The sequence below is a fragment of the Haliaeetus albicilla genome, chromosome 3 (genome assembly GCF_947461875.1).
Source record: "Haliaeetus albicilla chromosome 3, bHalAlb1.1, whole genome shotgun sequence".
Classification (NCBI taxonomy): domain Eukaryota; kingdom Metazoa; phylum Chordata; class Aves; order Accipitriformes; family Accipitridae; genus Haliaeetus; species Haliaeetus albicilla.
Genome location: NC_091485.1, coordinates 21,463,527 through 21,484,928, shown reverse-complemented (window position 1 = coordinate 21,484,928; position 21,402 = coordinate 21,463,527). Strand labels below are relative to the sequence as shown.

The following is a 21,402-nucleotide window of genomic DNA, read 5'->3' as shown; positions in this document are numbered from 1 at the left end:
CCTTGCCTGATAGGAAAAGCCCAGAAAAGACAAGACAAACCAACTCAATCCATCAACCCACATTAGCAGCTGCTTCACACAGCCTGCAAGGTTGGACCACTTGTGGAAAGGGCAGTGGGTGAGACTGCCTGCCATGCATCACCCCTCCCTTTCAATAGCCCTCTGAGCTCACATGGCCATCAGAGCAGTAGTCATTTTCCAGGGAGACTTTAAAAAAAAAAAATCAGGATTTTGGGTAAAACCAAAGCATCCTATAAGTTTGTTTTGCTCTGCCAGGAACACAAGGGAAAACTTCTTGGGAATCGTAACTGCTGTTTCACATCAGGAGGGGAAGTCTAAATTATGCACATCTATATATCTTTGTAATAACAATATTGAAGGTTTATACTTTGATAGCATTTTTATAGTCTTATACTTCTATGCTTTCTGATTTTTAAAGTGTTATTTATATCCACTGTAAATACAAAATAAATCTTCCAGTTTTCCTGTAAAATTATGATGTATACAGCTTTTAATACCCAAAAATGGGTATAAAATAATCACATCTCAGGGCAAAAGCACTTCCCCCCCCCCCCCCAAAAAAAAACCACAGAATGATTGAGAAATCATTAAAATAAAGTCCTTAAATAGCAGAAGTAACTAAAAAAGAATGAACACAGATATACCTAACCTTGTTTTGCTCTGACCCACAAGCAAATGAAGCACTCACCTCAAACCTCAAAGCCAGAGAGCTGCTGTACCCATATCCTAGTGCCCAGAGGCACTGTACACAGCCTCTGAGATATCACTTAAGTACCTAAAAACATATATAAATGGGAAGTTTGATTGATCTCCATCTACAGTTTATGCCAACTAACAAATCACAATTCCTGCAAGCCGAGCTAACCAATTTCATCTTGCAAAACTTCAACACACTATTCCTGTTTGGTCAGGAAGGGTTGCCTGGAGGACAAAAAAAATAGTCATAGGAGAAGGCAGCAAACCCCACCTGAAGATCCTGTGTGAGACTGCTGTAAATACCAACAACTGATCAACACACACTGATAGTCCTGCATTTCCAGAGATGCATTTTCTAAGCCCTCAGGGAATGGAGAAAATATTTATGACAGACAAATATTTTTTTATCTTAATCTTCAGTCTACTTCGAATGCTTTCATGGGATTTTTCTGTCACCTTTGTACTCTGAGAAAATAAGAAATAGCCTGTGGCTTGTTGGTGCTGGCTTTCTTTTAAAATAAGTGAGGGAAAAACACAAAGCAGATTTTAAATTTAGGACTTTCAAATCAAGGTCAAGCGCAACATTTTCCCCACAGAATGTCCAAGGTGTTTTTTGCAGACCATGAGAAAAACTGAAATTTCTCATGGTTCTTTCTTCCTCTCTCCCATCCTCAAGTCAGACGTCAATCAGCAAAATTTGCACCTAGTTGAGATCCATTACCTTTTACATTACTCTTTTACACTACAAATTCCTTTTAATATGACCAAGCCCCATTTCTATTTAATAAAGGTTTCAAAATATATTTGTGCTGCTTATTATGAATTTAGGGAACCTTATCATTTTAACGCAACAGTACCCACAAAGTCAGCATTCCTGGGGACATGCAATGTGGCCTATGTTTGAGATGACTTCATAGACAGGTCATCTAAAATTGACTTTTTTAGAGAACAAAATCCATTACACTAAGGCCACAACAGCCAAACTGTGTCAGAGAAAAAAAAAAGCCCAGAACTCCAGAATTACATCTGCTCTTCTACAGTTTTGCTGGGGTGTGCCAAGTCCTGCAGCCCAAGAGGCAGCTGCTGCAGCTCCATGTTCCCAGGTCCAGTCAGTAGTAAAGCTGAGCATACATTCCCAACAGGCACATACATAGCCACACACACAATGCAACACATATATGCATATATATGTGGCCAGCCACATAGATCAACAAAGACAGAAACACACAAATGCAACAACCACCAATAGTCTCATCCTGTTCCCTGCTCCAGCTGATCAGGGAGAAAGACCTTAAGTAGAAACTACATATTCATATACAGATACATACGCAATGTGGATTCCTGCAGTAGCTGGTCTTTGACACTTGGTCTATCCAGTAACTGCCACCACCCCCTTCCCCCAGGGCCCCAGGTCTCCCCTGTTGCTGGCACCTGGGCACATGAGCCCCTGAGGCCCAAAGCCCCACTCCAGCCACTGATCCACAGACTGCCTTGCACACACACCACCACCCCCCATCACACCCAACACACACCCACTATGGATCCCTCCAGTTACTGGCCAAGATGCTCAGCCTACCTCCTAGCTGGCCTTGGATCTTCTCGTCACCAGCTGCCTGACACAGACACACGTGCATGCAGACAGGTCTCTTGGCTGGCCCCTAGACCCCACAGTCTACCCAGTAGTTGCCTTGGATCTCCTGCTCCCTTCATTAGCCAACTTGCAGACCCTCTGGTGTCTCCAGTATCCATCCCAAAATTATGGCTGATTTGATACCTGGCTCCCAAACCTCCCATCCTGCTGGCTGGCTGGCTGGTCTGGCTTGACGTTTGCTGGCGATCACACACTGACACACACAATACATACACACTCCGGTCTCTCCAGCCACGGGCACCTGAGACATGCAGGCCCCTGTGACTCACGGTCCCCTCTCCATTGACTGGGACTTTTATCTCCATGCACACAGCACAGACTCCCTCACCCAGGAGAACAGTTAGAAACAGCTTAACAGAAAGTCAGGACATGCGGTACATCATTACAGGATGAGCATACTGGCCTGCAACCGGTTTACAGCCAACTGGCCTCCTTTAACATCTTACCCCTCTCACCCCTGCCCCCCCATACTTGTTCATTCCTGAACCACCCCCCCCATCTTTGGCCCTTCCTCTGCTCATCGCAAAATAAGTCTTGTGCAATCCCAGAATGTTCTTCTCCTGCATCCCATAACGAGTCCCATACCCCTGCAGACAGCCACCACCAACCCCACACACACACCCCCCACACACAGCCACCCACCACCACCCCCCATAAGCTCTGGAGATCTGCTCCCATAACTCAGTGATGGCTGTCACGGGACAGCCCTGGCAGGGGCTCCTTTCTCTGGCTCCTTATTGGGGTTGCCCCATCTTGTTCCTCTGTGCTCCTTTGTGTGTGGACACGTGACTTATCACATAATCTAACAAGTTAAATAGGGCGTGGACAGTTAATAAGTATCTTGTGGCCCTGCTACCTAACCTGCATGAAGACACAAGGGGTGTATAGGTACACCGTAAATGAGGTTTCCACCCCAGGGAAAAAGGGGGAACTTAAGCCAAGTATACCATTCTGCCCAATTTTGCCAAAAATTAAAGTTTTCAGCTTACCACAATGTTAAGTGATTATGCCTCAGACTCCTATCATTTTCTTAGCTCATCAGTCTCCTGCCTCACACTGCAAGTTGCAAACGGCACCACCTCTAAGTTTTCTACAAGTCTCAAGGGACTTTAGGTTTCTTTTAGTGTTCTCTTATCAGGTAACAATAGTCATACCAGTGGAAGCACAGCAAAAATGTTAAAGGAAAATATTTAAAAATAAAGACAAACTTTGCAGGGGATAGAAACCTTCCCATTTCCCATATCACTTAACTCCATTGCAGATTTCATGAAAAATCTGGTATTTAAGACAGATGGAAATAAGCTCTGTTCAAGCCATTAGCATCACCAACCTATGATGTAATATGGCAAATTACCTATGACATTTTTTTCATCTCCAACAGAAAGCATTTGGGAATGCAATATCTGGCTCATCTTGAAAGTATAAGACTTTCTTCAGAGTTTTATGGTCATTCAAGTACATTCTGGAAGTCTGGCTCTCAGTTTCAAAAGTGTCACATGAAACTATACCAATGCACAAAACACCTTCGAATGCATGAGGCTGTAGCAAGGCAACTAAGAGTTAACATCTACCCATCTAGGCTCGTAGACTAAAGGCCAGATCTAAAAAAAAAAACCAAAGAGACTGAAGTATCTTCCTGCCAAATGCTGTCACACCTACAATTAAAGCATGTCACCTCTGAGGTGGAACTCACCATCCTGAATTAGACACCAAAAGGTTCTTATCCATTAAGTGGGATGCAGTCATCCCACTGAGTGGTGCCAGGCTTGACTGACCCAGTTAAAAAAAAAAAAAACAGCAGACAGAAGTACAATAAAAAAAGTTTTTCTCCTGAATTTGGATGCCTGATTGCTGCTTGCAACAAGTAAATAAAAAGAGAAGGGCTTGCGATTTGATTCTTCTTCCATCTTTGAATGCCCTAATGATCCAACTACAGCATCAGCTTTTTTGTTGCCCATTCTCCTTCCGCACCCATTAAACTGAATCCTTGGCTGCACAGTAGCTCAGTTTCAAACAGAGGTTTGGAGAGATTTCATACACGCCTCCCCCTCCCCTGCATTACCTGTCACAGCAACTTGGCAATACGGCACTCTATTCAGAAATTGGAGATGCGGGTTCAAACCATCTCAAACTAAGGAGATTAACAGAAATCTCTCACTTCCTGGGCAAGCACTCTAACAATCTGATTTATAAGCAAACCATATCATTTACATTTCAGCAAAAAATGTGGTTGCTGACCATAATAAGTTGTGTATTAGTCACAGCCTAAGCATACTTACTAAACCAGATTCTTGAGGCAAGGTAGGTTTGAAACCCAAATGATGATAAGCATGAGAAATACCTGTGTTCAGCTCTGCCCAGATGAAGCACCCCAGGCACCTTCCTGGGGCCATTCAATCCCCTGAGCATCAGCACTTGAAAACACATTTAGTTTACAACTACAGCCCTGCAAGTTACCATTACTGCACATTTACAGTAGCAGGATTTTTTTTAAATTATAGAAAAATCACCTGACATTGGCAGAAACAAATTTATGAAATATAGGCAATACTGTGCAAAACCATTAACTGATTTCCCTTTCTACTTTGTAGACCTGTATCTCTGTTACTTCCAGTATTATTTAAGAATGCATTCCAGCAGAGCAAAGCTGCTACACAAGCCTCCAAAATGGCTATTTGCTTCTCAGGTTGTAAAACAACTCTCATGTGGATCCAGACACTAGTGCTTCATGAAGAGTTACTCCATTATTGGACACAAAAGACTCAACTGAAAATACAAACCCCACTTTATAACATGATGGGGACACTTTAACAAAACACCTGCAATTAAAATACCAATTAGATTTATAGGTATGTAGATATTAATCTTTAGGCTGAAAGAACCAATCATTAACCTTCAAAGTTGTTCAGAGCAATGACTTTACTACTCCGTGTTGCTTTTTCTTATATTGGACTTCAGCACTTTCTGACAGACCCTTGCAACCATCGTATGCTACAGTTTCCTCATCTGCTGACAGGACAAAAGCAGAAAACCAAGAAATGCCGAGAATTCTACTAAGGTACTCTCCATGGGCATGCCAAGATACTTTTCCCCCAAACTTCTCCAATGCTCTTGCAATGGCTCCAAGAAATCTTTCTAGCCTTGCCACACACTGTATTTTTACATCATCATGATGCTTACAAGTTTGAGCTTGTTTACCTTCTGCAAAAGCAACATGGCTATTCTAATCTCCATTGCATTCTTCACATTGTTTTAGGATCAGTTATCTTGAATTCCGGTTTTTGTAAGGCAGTTATCCACCAGGGGGGTTTGATACTCACTGCTTCCTTGGATGATGTGTGCTCTCATGCTGAGAAAAAAAAAAATTCTATCAACTCAATCTAATAGGAAGAATGGTCTCCTGACCTGATCTTTCAACTAGAAAAATATAATTATGAATTTAAATAGCCCCAGAATGTGGTGGCTTAGGAGCAATCAAATACACTGGTATCTTCGATCACTGATATAAAAATATGCGTTTTACCAAGATGCCTCTAACAACATGAGCTGCTATATAAAAGCTGGAATATCAGCACTAAACTATTTGTAAAAGCTGCAGCAGATTACTGCACTGTGACCACTGCAATTTTCTATTAAAAAAGAGTATGGACTCTTGCAACCTGTACTTGACCAGCTTTATGAAAATTCCTACCTTTTTAAACTCTGTGCTAACATACACATTCAAATAGGAGTTATTAGCGAATTAAGGTTATTTGGTGTGCATAAGACGGTACCTTACCAAAAAAAATTGTGAAAAGTAAATTTTGCATCATTTTGTCTGGCTTTTCATTTGTTTCTAAGACTGCATCTTCATAACCAAGGTGAAGCATATTTATTTACAAACGTACGGACTCAGAAGTTTACTTGGGCTTGATTTTGTCCTGACCTAGAGGATGAAGTTTTGTACACATAATGATGTTAATAAACACACTTGCTTTTACTGCAGCACGTAAAACATCCAGATGCTCATCTCCCACACTATATCCATCTTGAACACCACACTTCACTGTAAAGAAAACTAAGTCGTGCATCTGCACAACATATGCCTTCCAACTATTTTCCATACTCGTTTTTTGTTTTTTAATAGAGACCTAATGTGGCTGGGGACTAACGTGCAGGGAGTAGGGATCAGTAGAAATGCTGCTGTTGATGCCACCAGGAGCTGAATCAAGCCAAAGGTGAGCGCATCTGGGGTCTACCAGTGCTTTCCCTCATAATCCAGCATGCCAGAGAGTCAACTGCTGTTGACCCAGTAACAGAGAGTGACCTGCTGTCGCTCACAAACTTCAGGCTCACTAGGAAAGCACAAGTTACTGCACTTTGAACAAAGAGGATGCGTGTGATGAAGTTACTCGCAAAGCAAGAACTCGCTGCAGGGCGTTCCGGCATCCCTGCTGCAATGCACCGGCCAGCCCCACGTGCAAAAAGAGAGAAGAAAACTTTCGTACATTATCTCTATGGCACCCTCACGCTACCTCTGCCTCGCTCCCGGGAAGCGGTGTTGATTCCCTCTCGCCCCGTGTAACAGAGCTTCATCCGGTTCACATTAGCGACAGCGTGAGGCATCCCTCGGGTCTGCCTGCTCCCCTCCCTCCCACGGAGCGGGACCCCCAGGGCTGCGGCCCCTGCCCGGCTCCGGCCCCGTCTCCCGCCGGGGCAGGGGCTGCACCGGGGGCTCCGCCGCGACGGCCCGGGCCGCCCGCCAGCCCTCCCCCCCCCGCCCCAGGGAGCAGGGCAGCGGCCGTGCCGCCGGGGCCGCCCCCTCCCCCGGGTTTCTGCCGCTCCGCAGCGTCTCTCGGCTCCCACAAAGGGAGTGGGCGGCCCCGGAGGCGGCCGGGCGGAGTGGCCCCCGCCGCCGAGGGAGAAGAAAGGGCTCAAGGAAAGGGGGGGAGGGCGGCTGCAAAGCGCGAAGATGGGGCGAGAGGAGAGATAAAGGAGGGGGGGCGCGGGGAAGAGCGTGGCAGCGAGGCGGACAGCACTGCCGGACCGCGGCGCGCCCGCCCCCCCCCCCCCCTTCCGCGGGTTCTCCTTGCAGCCCAGCACGGCCCCCCGCACCGGCTCTGCCCGGCGGGGCCTGGGGGCACGCCGCCAAGGCTCCCCGAGCCCCGCGGGAGCCGAAGCCTGCCGCGGGACGCCGCCGGCTCCTGCAAACAAACTCTGCAGGCGTTGCCCTGCCCTGCACTGCATTGCCCTGCCCTGTCCCGCACGCAGCGCGCACCCCCGCGCCCCGAGAGCCGCGCACCCCCCGCCGCGCTCACCTCGGGGCTGGCCCTGCCCCGCTACCCAGAGCGGCGAAGCCACCGCCGCCAACAGCAGCACCAGCAGCCGCCGCTGCCCGCCGCTGCCCATCGCTGCCGCCGCCGGGAGGGACGCTAACCCGCCCCGCCGTGCGCGCCCGCCTTATATGCTCTCCCGCCGTCCCCCGCCCGCCCCGCCCCGCCCCGCGCCCGCGCCCGCACCGCCGGGGTCTCGCTCACACACACGCACACCCGCCCCGTGACACACACCGCTTCACACGCGCGCGCTCACCCTGACAGGCGCCGGGACCCCGCGCCCCGCACCACACGGGTCCGTCCCCGCAAAACCGCCGCCGAAGCGCTTGCAGCCCCGGCCGCGCGGTGCGGGTGATGCGGCGAGCCCGGCCCCGGTGCCTAAAAAGTTCTGGAGACCTGCAATAACTCAACTGGGACTTTTTGCCAGGAGGGGGGGGAAGGGAAAGGTGAGTATGCGAAATAACAAGGTAGAAGTGCGGGGGGGAGGGGGGAGAAAGCCTTGCTAAGCTAATTCAGCATGCAGCTTTCCTATCCGGCAGGTATTTTCATGTGTTTAAAAAAATAATTCAGCTGCTGAGGCTTTTCTTGTAAAACTGTCATCCCCGACTTTGAAACTTCATGCCCTTGCTGGTATTTTTCGGGCCTCTGCTCCACGTAAACACAGCAAATCAGCCATTTTTGTAAATGAAACGAGTTCTCTCCTCAGTTGGCAAACTAAGAGGTTGACTACTTTTGTCCTGTAGGAAGTCTTTGCAACTTTTTTATGATCAGCTATGTCTTGAAACTAGCATAAAATGCAACAAACTGGTTGTAGAAATTCCTCAAGATAGAGACTTTTTGTTAGTACTTCAGGGAAGTTCATTCACATTAGGCTTTCCTATTTTAATGTTTGTCAGGTTGCAGAGCTACAGTACTCCTTAATGAATATTTCAAGTAAGTTGCAGCAAGGAAAGACATTTACCTGGGAAAAGAACCACATGCCCAAAATAAGTTGGTTGAGATGTGGGAATTTTAGTCAAAAGATACTGTCTCTCAAATGCGAATCCCCACTGACAGCACACGCTGCTTATTTTTTAGGAGAACATTGTGCTGCTCTGTATGGTATTGCATTTAAAACCATATTTCAAAGTACAATAATGTGTATGAGTTGCATAAGCGGAGTTAGACTGCAAGTGCGTTCTTCAAATTGGGGGCAGCTGCTCATGGAGTTCAGACTTCAGCATGGTTGTCTGGTTGGTTTTATTCATCAGGGTTAAGAAATTCAGGAAAAGAATAGTAATTTAAATATTTTATATAAAATAAAGCTATTTCTTATCATATAACTCAGAGTTATGAGTTATACTTGAGAAGGCATAGCAATGTTTATATTCAAAACATAAACAGGAAAAATCTGTGGGTCAAGGAGATAAAAAAAGAAAATTTCTGCCACAAAACCTTATCAAAGGCCTTAAAGCCTGCAAATAAATAACACTCCACATCTGTCCCTTCCAACAGATCCATCCTTTGCTCACACCAGGAACTTCTTAAATTTCAGGACAGGCGAGGAGGAGGAAAGCAAAACATCTGTGGAGAGAAAAGTCAACAAATTTCAAGAGCCAAAGTGTCATTTGTTCTAAAATCATAGAGGTCGGGTTAAGGAATCCTCTGTGCAGCATCGCAAGTACCAGTTGGGAGCCAAGTACAAAGGAAAGGGAAAGAGGGAGCATCTGTGCAACATAAAATCCTGCCAGTTTACAGCTTTATAATCAGTTTAACCGTTTCTTCAAATTACAGCACGCTGAAGAGTACTCTCTTGCATCCAGGCAATGATATGTGCCAGTTTCTTATTACATGCGTTTATCCTCATCAGAATATTCCACAAGAACTAAAGAATGTATATTGAGATCCAGCTCTGGAATTTATCATCTGACTCAACTATTATAGTTTAACTGAACATCTCTATACGACTTGTAACTGAAATATATACATTGAATTAGTCTGCAGGACTACATCACCATTGTTCAGTGTCCATTATCATCATTCCCTAGGAAAACTGACTCTTCTCAAATTTCATTTGAGTAAGTACCTTCTTGGGGAAGAGGATTACTGTGTTTTCTATCATTCCTTTTTCCACAGGTCGTTGCTGGTATTACAAAGGACCAGGAAATCAGAATGATCCCCAGTTCAAGACATGGCACTATGAATATAATTCTTTCCTAACCTTGGTTTCTAATGAGCTCTGAATGATTATGACATTAGATGAGAATCTCAGCTTCTTAAGCAAGTGTAACTCTGCTGCACATTTACACCAAGCAAGTGCATCAAGTATTACAAGTTGAAGATTAGAAATTTCTTAGTCTTTGACAAACTAATCTGATGAGAAAATGGAATGCTGTGGTGCAGGTAAGATCTTGAATGAGTCAAGAAACATGTGCAAGAATGAAAGCATTTTAGGGCACTGCACTTTTGTGCATGTTTATACAGTCCCTGAAAACCATCTGCATAAACTGAAACTCTGAGCGCTACTATATCGATGTTTAACATAGTAGCACTGCAAATTAAAATAGCACAGGACACTTTTATATTGTAAAACAATTAATTTGCTACTGCTCCAACTTCACTTGAAAGAAAGACAGAGATGGCACAAACTTTAGGAAGGGTAATTTCTGAATGCCTCACACTTACTTGTTTTGCTAATTAAAATTTACTACAAAATAAAACAAAAAAAGAGTTTGCTAAGTAAGACAAGAAAAAAGTTATCTGTAAATACCCAGAAAATACTCAGAGATGTGGTTATAGGAAACTTCTTAAAAACTTGTTTTCTCTCTCACCAATTTTCATGAATTAAAATTGCCTTAAGGACTACTGTCTCAGTTGCAAAGGAATGGAAAATCCTAATATTTAGGATGATGTAGCACAAAGTGAATATGTTAATCTATCCATCTGTGGATAACAACCTATGGATGAAAACATTGCCTTTGGCAAAAACAGAGGTTTGGGAGAATTCAAACTGGAGAAAGCCCAAATACACAGAGTCTGAATGGAGCCGCTCTGCAATCCTGCACCTAAGTAAACTCCAAGTGAACACCAAGTATGTTTTTTCAGCTTTTGTCTGTGTTGCTGTGCTTAAGGCAGAGCTATTGTGTTAATGGCAGGTTCCCTTCAGGCCCCTCAGGAGCATGGTCACCTCCTGACCCTGGAGGGCAGCGGGGGCACTCATAGCTGTCAGCTGTGCTGTGCTTTTCCTTATCCATGGCGTTTAATAACTTGCGTGTCTCACCATCCTACCTCACCACCCGTCCCACTCACAATGATCCTTTCTGCTCACCACCTATCAAGGCATTTCTATACCATGAGCAACATTGAAGCAGTATCTGCTGGAATTGGAGTAGGGAATTTGGAATAGTTTCCAGAAGGAGGTACACTGATATAACCAGTCGATAATTCCACCCAGGACTACATTTAATGGCTAAATAAGGTTTTTATCAATAGCTGTACTGCACAACAAAGGGTCTCTAATTTGGGGCTGGTTATTGTTGAGCTTTTTTGCACACGCTTGTTATCCATTCTGCCTCTCTGCCTTGTTATCTCATAAGCACCACGCAAGTGTTCTAAAAAAGCATTCTGGAAATAATAATCACTCGTAATCAGAGGAAAAAAAACAATACAGTAAACTGCCTGTCTGCCTCTAATATGCATTCAGCCACTACTAAAAGCTGGTTTAGATAACTCTTCAGTTGTTCCCCAGAACCCTTCAAGTGTTTTTCTCCCTCCCTCGGGGAAGTACGTCCAGAGGTTAATAAATCTGAGCTGCAACAGACCAAAGAGAGGAGTAAATTCAAAGCGAAAGGCCCTTCACAGCACAGCCTGCCCACAACTTCCTCTCAACAGAGACACCACCTCTGCAGCTTGATGGTCTGAAAGTGCAACCCAAGGACAGAGGTTCAGGCCAGGGCATCTCCCAGGTTCCTCCTGCTGTTCCTTGGCTAGTAGCCTGACACTCTGCTTTGGCAGCACAAGTCTTTGCCCTTTCTTGTAACTTGAAATATATGTTACGATAATTTGGCTCTGAGATGACAAAGGCTTCCATGAGGATTAAAGAAAGAAATTCTGCTGTTTCAGAGAAACCTGGGAAACAGCTGCTCCAGGAGGCCACACAGAGCTGTCAGAGGCCAGTGGAAAAGGCATGGGTGGATTGAATGCCTCCTGGCCGGCCAGAAAAGGCATGATGCGAGCAAGGTCCCTCAAGGGCTTGCCTGCTTCATGGTATGAGCTTCACTGACCTCAGGAGTTGCCCGGATTTAAGTGCTCACCAGAGAGGTGGGCTGGCTTTGGAGAGAAGCACATGCAAACAGTCCAGATGCAAAAAAGAGGGAGCAGAAAAAAGAAAACTGGAAACTGTGTAAATTCCTACTCTGCTCCCAGAACAGTAAGTCCCATAATGCAGAGGGGTTTTGATGCTCAGGCTATCGCCCATGCCTGATACACGCCCCTACCTTCATGCACCTCCACGTCCCTCACACTGGCAGCACCTAGGTTTAGTTGTACCCTTCCCTCCAGGCTTTCAAGGGACTCTGAACACCCAGTCACCACCTTCTATTACCAGCCATAATCTAGCCCCAGTGCTAAAGGCAGCAGGTCCAGCCAACTCCTGCCAGGCTGCTGGGAACAAGGCACTGGGCAGCTGCAGCAAAGAGGCTGAAAACCCTGCCAAGGAGGAGATGTGCACAGGAGTTTGAAGAGCACAGGAGCATCATCACTGGCTGTTCTTGCATGGGGAATGTGCAGGGTCCTTCCCCGATCTCAGTAAGAAAGGCACAACACCAAATAGTGTAATAAAAGTGCTTTAATAATAAGATACTAATAAGAAGAGGAATATAGATAGTGAGTAATTCTTAGATCTCTTCGTCCTGGGAACTCTGCTTTGAAAATGCAGCATTGGATAGGCCCCCATGCAAGCAGCACAGTGGCCCCAGACGCCCTGTTTTGAAATTAAATATGGAACTATCTCATTATATTGTGGTAAATATATCACATGCCTGGACCCTGCCTAGGCACCTGACTGTGAAGACACTTTGTAACTCTTGCCTTTTCATAGCTACCAAAGCAGGAGATGCAGGTAGCAAGACATACTGGGCAGCAGGAAGACATGCCTGCAAAGGGTGGCATGGTTTGGAAATAGGTTAATAGAGCTGCACTGGTTCCACATTGCAAAGTAAGTGGTGATGTTTTACTGTTGAGTGGTTTCTGCTGGTTTCCTGCGAGAATTGACTCATTGGCATCAATGGTGTTGAAGGCAAGACTCGGCATGTTTTCTGTGAACAGCTCACAGGCTGGAAATTGCAATTGTTATCCAACAGGAATGATTGGATGGTATATGGTATGGTGAATATATTCCTCCCCAAAAATTGCAATGAACTCACATTAGTTTTCTTTTGTTGAAAAAATGGAACCCATAAGCAATGGGGAATACAATACCATCACTGCTGGTAATCAGCAACAACCCTTCCATAATGCTGTCCCCAGTCTGGGCATGGGACTTTTCCTTACATTTTGATTAAACTGTTTGCAAGAGCTTGAAGGTTCCAGCAACCCATGCAGGCAAAAGAACAGCCACAATTAAGTTCATGACAGACATCTATAACATGAAGAACAAGTGTTAGCAGCAGGAAAGATCTTACTGATTATGTCCGAACTGATCTTGGACCTGTGCGAAGGATTTGTAAGACTTGAAGGATCCAAAACCATCGCTTCCAAATTTGTATTAGGAAAAGGAGAGAATATAACTTGGCCCTCACAGAGATGTGCAAACTGAATGGCATTTAATTTGTGCTCCTAACATCTCAGATAGTTCTGAATGGATGAGAATTTATAAAATAATTTAGCTCATACTTTTAAACCACAATTGATTTGTGAGAGTAGATTAAAGTTTATGACTAATTTTTGCTTCCTTATTATTTTGCAAAAAATGTTAAATAGGAGTTAATCAGTTAATCATACCCTCTGATCTTTTCTTCAGTGAATTTGCATTTCTTCTCAAATGTATTCTGATATGTAGTTGGGAAAAGATCCATAGGATGTCAGTGTTGTTCTTGTGGTTGAGCTTTTAACAGCAAGTGCTGAGATTTTGCTGCCCAGAGACATATACCTGTGTATGCAAAAATCTGTGTTAAAAGAAGGCATCTTGATGTGAGATTAGCAAGGTTTCATCACCTTTTTTTTTTGTAACTATCTAGAGATAATGCAAGGAACAAGACTTCAAGAAAGCAGAAGATGAAAGCCAAGATCTTAAATATGTGACCTTAGTCCCGGTTGTCTTCTGTAGCTTTTAAAATGAAGTCATTTATTTATACATTTAAACATGAATCTGATGTCAGCTTTAAGCTTCTGTTATAGAAATTTGCCATAGAATCTAATTCAAGAGGCAATTTAACTTTATTAATGTGGGAGGAAATATATGCATAATGCGAGCTATTTTTTAATCTTAACTGCCATTCCTGCTATTGCAAGAAAGTGCCTTACACCTATCTGGAAAGCCATTATCAGCAAACTGAATAATTTATCACTTCCAATTTTCAAGAAATTAGCCCTGCCTATGACTGAAACCAGAAGCCATTTAAAAAATAATAATCTAAAAAATTGTGTCATGTTCCTAATTTGAGGAACAGTAGGAGGGTCCTAATGTAAGGTTCGGGGAGCATCATTTCAAAACCAGCACTAACTCTTCCTGTCTATAAAAGCAGGTGAATGTGCCTTCCTACTACCTGATGGGTACCCTTACATATATTTCAACTGAATTTTCACAAGTGGATAAAAAAATGACAATGTAGTCTGGAAATCTGTGTGCTTCACCTTTCTCATGCTATTTAGAGAGATCCTCTGCTACTCAAACATTACCATTAATATATAGAATGGAAACCGAGTTTGCACTTACATTTTATCTTTAAAATTAGCTCTGCATTATCTGAAGTGTATGATTTTTGAATTAAATACACTTACATTGAACTAACTACGGTAGTTATGGAATCAGTCTTTAAGTTGTTTTGGAAGTATAGCCTGACTTCAAAAATAGGGGAAATCAGATGCCCTATTAATTCATAAATAAATAAATATGGGCAAAAGAACAAAGTTTATGGGGCAAACTTATTTTAATTACTGTCAAGTTAAATTGCACTGACTAGAACTTATTTTCTGATTCCGTTTCTACTGACGTAGCTATCCACAGTGCATTGTCAGTGTTAAACGCTACTGAGCCTGACAGTAGCATTTGCTGTCTCTTTTGTGCTATGTAAACAAATGTTCATCTTGAAGGTGAAGAAGCAGTCTAACATTTTTTAATATCCAGCAAGGTATCAGCTCCACTTTAAAAAGAATTATAATTAAAAATTCATGAGACACTGGAAATGTTTAGAATCTGACTTGCATAGCAAGAAGAGACAACTGGGTCTACGTAAATATATACGTGATGGATGGACCATCAGGCTGTATTTACTAAGGTAGTGTTTCTGTGTGAACTCCATTGCTAACTAGAGGTTTGTTTTGGAGAAGGAAACAGAAAGCCAATCAGTTTGATGAGGAGAGAGCTTAGGAGGTGAGCTCTCTAGCTCGTCTTTGACTTCAATCAAGAAATGCCTGTGTTTAAACAAATGAAATTATCAAGCTTTAGTCAATGGTTATCTGCAGTGACACTGCAGTGCTGTATTTACCATTCCTGGATGCCTCCCTGCACATTTCTGGTCGTCTGCAGGGAGCAGGCAGGGGTGCCATCCTGCGAGCAGCAATTAAAATTCTTTCCTATCTGCAAAAACTCCCAGGAACAGGCACATCTCTGGTAAGAGGCACCATCAGCCTGAAGATAATGTTTGTATCTCATATTGAGCTGCCCACGAAGCCATTGGTTTCTCTCTTTTTTTCAGTTTTTCTCATTTGTAAAAGTAAGGGGAAAAAAAAAAAAACAAACCTGACTGGTATTACATGTGCAATACAAGCAAGCAATTTTTTTTTTTTTCCCTAAGGCCTCTTTTATAAATGCTATCAAGGAACAGGAAAAATAGCTATGATTGCTGTAGGGTTTTTGATAAAATATCAGGAACTACAGAAGATTGAAAGTTGCTTTGTCAAAGAGTGACTGAAAACAAGCCAATTATAAACAAGTCAGCACACAGAGTTTGCAGTGATTTTTTTGGTGAATACTTTATATTATAACAATCCCAAAGTACTCTATAAAGTCTGTAAACTGATGACACAAACAACAGATAAAATTCAATTAATTGGCGTGACAGTGAAGCCACAAACACAAGACCCTACAGGAAAAAAATAAACCTTAAATCCCAAACCATATCACTAACATGTAGGTTAAGACTTTCCTAATGATTTTTCTTTAGCACCAGTTCAATTTCCAGACACTGCTAAGTTATTTGTGATGAGGCTGTGCCTTGGTGGATTGTGTTCTTACAGGATATTTAATTGTGTTTTTAATCAATTTTTTAATACTAATACAAATAATGCATTTGTTTTAAAAGTAGAGAAGTACTTAAAACATATTGAAAAGTAAATACTTGTAATAAAAAGCTAATTATTAAAAACAACAAATATAAACTACAGTTAATCAATTTAATGTAATTTCACTTTTAAGACCTATGTTCTGTTCCATTCAAATCTGAAAACCTTGCTAGAACTCTTCAGTAAGCTCCAAGTTTTTCTGATTTTTATTCTGCAGTCATTTAGAACAGCCACTTGATGGCACTGTAAAACTGCAAGTCAAAACGTTTAACTCCTTTCCTAGCAACACTCACTTTAACGTGCTAATGAAATCAATGCAACCTGTATTCTCAAAGCAGAGCCCACCAGCTTCCTCTTTGCTGGTAACTTTTTGCATTTTTCACACCTTTCACAAAACAAATCAGAAAACCCAGGTTCAGTTGTACATCGACCCTGCTCCTGGTCGCTGCAGACTGGGGCTTGGGGCTAACGGTACCCGGTGGGAGGCTGGCCAGCTCTGGATGCTTCGGGCAGACAAAACAGTCACTCTGATGGAAAAAATGATGAGACAGGCTGTCTGTAGGGGAGTTTTCCTGCTCCTGAACAGTTTAGCATTAATTAGCTTATTTCATAAAGCATGAGTATTATGCCTTATTTTTCACCTGCCTTATGTTTATTGGCTGCATGAATGTCCTCATCATGTGTATAGTGCCTGAAGATTGACGGTATCATCAGGCTTATTCCACACACTGTTCCCCTGGTGGCATTTCTGTAAGAAGCAGAGTCCAGAGAAGGTTGCAGAGGTGTGGGTGGGTGCAGGAGCTCATAGGCAAGGTTGAAAATGAATGCGAGTACAATGGGTACTTCTCGGCTACAGAATTTCACTGCATTTAAGGAAAGAGTATCTATCTTTGCTTCATCGAAATGCCACATTAGCCTCATCTGTTTGAAAAATGAAAAAAAACAACTTTCGTGGAGCCTTTTATTCCCTCAAAATTTCTGATATTGAGTTCATCCTGGCACCATATTAAACTAGCTTATTTGCATTTGACGAGTAGGATGCCTTGAAAGTTCATGGGTTTAATTGCATCGCCAAGGTAACAGGTTTTACTTTTATATATTTTGTGTAATATTGTGTAATAGTGACAAAATAATAAATTCAACATCCCTTCCTGAAGTAAATCTCTCACTGAAGTCAGTTTTAACTTTACCACAGAAAAAAAAAAGTGAATAACTGAGCCTGGAATTTGGAATTACCATGTGCCAGGCTTTGCAGCAGCAAAGCCAACAAAATCCAAAGAATTTGCTTGAGATCAAATCTTTTGCTAGCAGTAAATAATTAATAAGCAATTGTTACTAAAAAATGCTAACTAGGGAATCTAATAGCTATTCAGTTTAAATTCAGATGTCTTTTTTTTCTCTAATACATATTTTAAAACACCTGTCTTTAAAATAAAGTTCATTTTTGTGCCCATGCGAATTGGCTACATGTTATGAAAGAGCCTTTCCCAGAGTGTCTGAAACATAACAGCTATCATGACAATTTTCAATAAATCATTCCTAGCTGGGAGTCTGAGAGGAAGAGAAACTAAATTATGATTGAATTATCCTTTTATCTCTAAAGGTGATCTTTCTGAATCAGGACTGAGGCACTGTGAGGCAATGGGTTCGGAACACTTCTATTTCTGCTGTCATGATTCCCCCTGTTCTCTGAAGAGCGAATGTCCCAAATTTCTACTGTATGGACAAAATTTCCCAAGGCGGAGGTAGAAAACAGCCAGTGACTTGATAAGCAGATTAGTGTACCAGATAGTGGTAGCCATACACCATGTAAACTCCTCATGCAGAAATGCTGGAGATGCAGAAATGCACCTGGTTTAAAACCAAAATGGGATCCACCAGTGTGACATGGATACAGGGCATGTAAACCGAGAGCTGCACAGCTAAACCAGGAGTAACGCCTCCAAAATAAAGGCTCTAGGTCACAAATGGCTGTCATCCAATGGCTCTGCTCCCAGCTACCAGGTTCCCAACCACATCTGTGCCCCTGGGCAGAGCATGTCTGCGCAGCCTGGTGTCTCTCTGCCCAGACTTTGCCTTCTTCACCTCCAGAGGCAGAGGAGGAAGAGGTGGCTGTAATCGAGACATGATTTAAAGGCAGGTGAGATGCTGCTTGTGGAGCTGAATGCCCCTCTCTGGCCAGAGCACACCTGCTCAACACCTTTCATTTGCAGAGAGATGAACGTTTTATTTCTGCGTATGTTTCTGAATGGCATCACCTGTTTTGCAAACAGGAAAGTAAGCACAGGTCGTGGCTTTTTAGCTTTTCAAAAATAGGCATGTGGCCATGCTTCTTAGGCAGTCCCAGTCCAGCTGGAAGAGCAAAGAACACACTAAAAGCCAATGGTGGGCAATGCTGTAAGCCACTTAGTGATGTTAAAGATCCCAGTTTCAACATCTCTCTGAAGAAAAAGAGATTGTGACAACATGCCACAGTATTGTAACTGGCTTCAAGTCTTATTTTTTCTAATCTGAATGCAAGCAGAATTTTAATATTTCCTGAAATATCACTGGCATATTTTAATCACATCATCATTTGAGGCAATCAGAAAAATCACAACTACTGAATGGCACATATGTTTTGGTGTATTTAAGTACCTATTCTTATATAATTGATGATGTATTTCAATGGTTCCCTTATGCTTGTCCTGGTTTTGGCTGGGATGGAGTTAATTTTCTTTCTAGTAGCTGGTATAGTGTTATGTTTTGGATTTAGTATGAGAAGAATGTTGATAACACACTGATGTTTTTAGTTGTTGCTAAGTAGTATTTAGACTAAGTCAAGGACTTTTCAGCTTCTCATGCCCAGCCAGCAAGAAGCCTGGAAGGGCACAAGAAGTTGGGAGGGGACACAGCCAGGACAGCTGACCCAAACTGGCCAACGGGTTATTCCATACCATGTAATGTCATGTCCAGTATATAAACTGGGGGGAGTTGGCCTGGGAGGGGATCACTGCTCGGGAACTAACTGGGCATCAATCAGCAAGTGGTGAGCAATTGCATTGTGTATCACTTGTTTTGTATATTCTAATTCTTTTATTATTATTACTACTATTATTATTACCATTATTATTATTTTCTCCCTTTTCTGTCCTATTATATTGTTTTTATCTCAACCCGTGAGTTTTACTTTTTTTTCCGAGTCTCTGCCCCATCCTGCTGAGGGGGGAAGTAAGCGAGCAGCTGCGCGGTGCTTAGTTGCTGGCTGGCTGGGGTTAAACCATGACAATGCTCTACTAGGATGCTCAGTGGTTTAGAGAGGAGAAATCTCACTAATAAACCTTGCAATGCCAAGCCTTACACAAAGCCTGGTTCCTATACTCCAGTGTCATCTCCATGTTCCTTAAAAGTCTTTGAATTAATACTTTAAATTTTTATACTGTGACTCCTTTTCCTAGCTTTTGTCAGGAACTAATGGGCTTTCAGTTAATAAATTACATCATGTACACTTAATAACTTCAGCAGTGTGTGCAAATCTCTATTCAATGAAGATGTAGACTCACACATTTCTGTCTTCACTGCCACAACAACTGAACAAATTCAATGGATGTTGTACAGTTATTTCCTGCTAAAATGTCAACAGAGTTAAAATAAAAAGAAATTAGCTGTTCAGGCATAGTTTTCTATTAATCAGTAGACAGAGGTCTTTCTAGTATCAGAAGTATGGAAGGGAAGCAATGAGGTGATTGTAAGAGTCTGTAAGAAAGTTCCCCCATTTTTGACATTGAGATAGGTCTGAATGTTTAAGATGCAAAGCCAGAGGGTCACATTCTAGGTGAGAATTAACAGGTGTGGCTTCCAAAATAAAGAACATTGACTGACATTGATTCTGAATTTGGCCACTTGTTTAGAAAATATTTTTGTCTGGTTAATGCCCCTGAATACAAAATACCTTCACACAGTCACAGGTGTTCTCAAATTATCTAAATGCAATGGATGGCATAAAAATGTTATTTAATTCTAGAACATAAGAATTTTAATAATCATGCTGGAAATATACAGTGTAGCTCTATACCTTATGAAAATAGTGGCCACCTACAAAGAAATATAACCAGAGGTCATAGTAATACTTAGCACTACATTTATTTTTTAAAAAACTTTTTTTCACTATATCACTGTATCCTTCATGTCTGAAACAAAGCTCATCTGTCTGCACTTGTATCAGAAGCCCCCCCAAATTGCCTAAATGCCTCAGGAAGTAAGTCTTCATCAGGGGCCACCCTTGCCTTCAAGTCAGCACAGAGCAGGAACGGGAGGTCTGCCATTGCAAATGCGGTGCTCCAAAGCTTATGCCTCAGCTGAGCTGTGCAGTGGAAATTATGGTCATGGGTGGCTTGAGAAGGACTCACCGTGGAGCACATCAGGAGGAGCCTGGGGATTATTGCTGCAGTGTCTTGCCTAATCCCATTTCCTTTTTTTAGCTGTAATAGTAAAAATTAATACTTCCTACAAGCTGTACATACCATAGTGGAAGAAATATAGACCTGCTTGCATGAAAGAGTACAACCACCCTTGAGAAGCTAGTTAGGAAAGAACTGCCTCTGTAGCGCTGTTGGATGCCTCTGGTCGATCCTGTGTTAAAAACACAGAGGGAACCAGCAAGGCTTTCCTAATAAGAGCAAAGTGGGGAAAAAAGTTTGCTGGGCTGTGAAATGAGAGAGAGACTGTTAGTCTATCACAGCTGATATTCTCACAAATCAGTGGTGCAGAGCTGTGCTTACTACATAGCAACGGAATCTCTTACAAAATTAGTTATCATTTTTGCAGCAGATGTTATATGCTGCACACAGACAACTCAAATGACAGTCCCTCTTCCAATGCTATCAAGGCAATGATTGCCCGGATAGTTCAACAAGTTATCTGGATACCACTTCTGCAAGGACATGTTATGGTTGTATACTGCTGCTAATGGAGAATTCCCCTTAATTTATTACTTCTACCTTTATAGCATTTTTTTTTTATTCAAAGCATTTATCTGAAAACTAATAAAGCATGTAAGCATTATAGTAATAGCTAAGATTTGTTTATGAGGTTTACTGGGGAGAGTTTGGGCTGACACAAATAATATCTCTAACTAGTTGATTATTGTCCTTACCAGAAGACAGATCCAGGAGAACATCAGCAGTTATCAATTATAAAAGACAACATGCCATGTCCAGTGCTTTCTATTTTACCCATATTTGTACACATTGTTTTGCTAAT

The 21,402-nt window shown here is 42.5% G+C and overlaps 1 protein-coding gene across 2 annotated transcripts in view; it reads right to left on the bottom strand.

Annotated features, from left to right (window-relative positions):
- The window catches only part of LAMA1 (laminin subunit alpha 1), a 109,975-nt gene extending 102,205 nt beyond the window's left edge, over positions 1-7,770 (bottom strand). For both annotated transcript variants that reach the window (XR_011323964.1, XM_069779038.1), the window contains exon 1: positions 7,666-7,770. Coding sequence is in view for 1 of the 2 variants with exons in the window: in XM_069779038.1 (XP_069635139.1) it covers positions 7,666-7,756 (91 nt within the window). In the remaining variant the exon portion in view is untranslated. The remainder of the gene's footprint in view (positions 1-7,665) is intronic.
- Between the last annotated feature and the right edge of the window lie 13,632 nt (positions 7,771-21,402).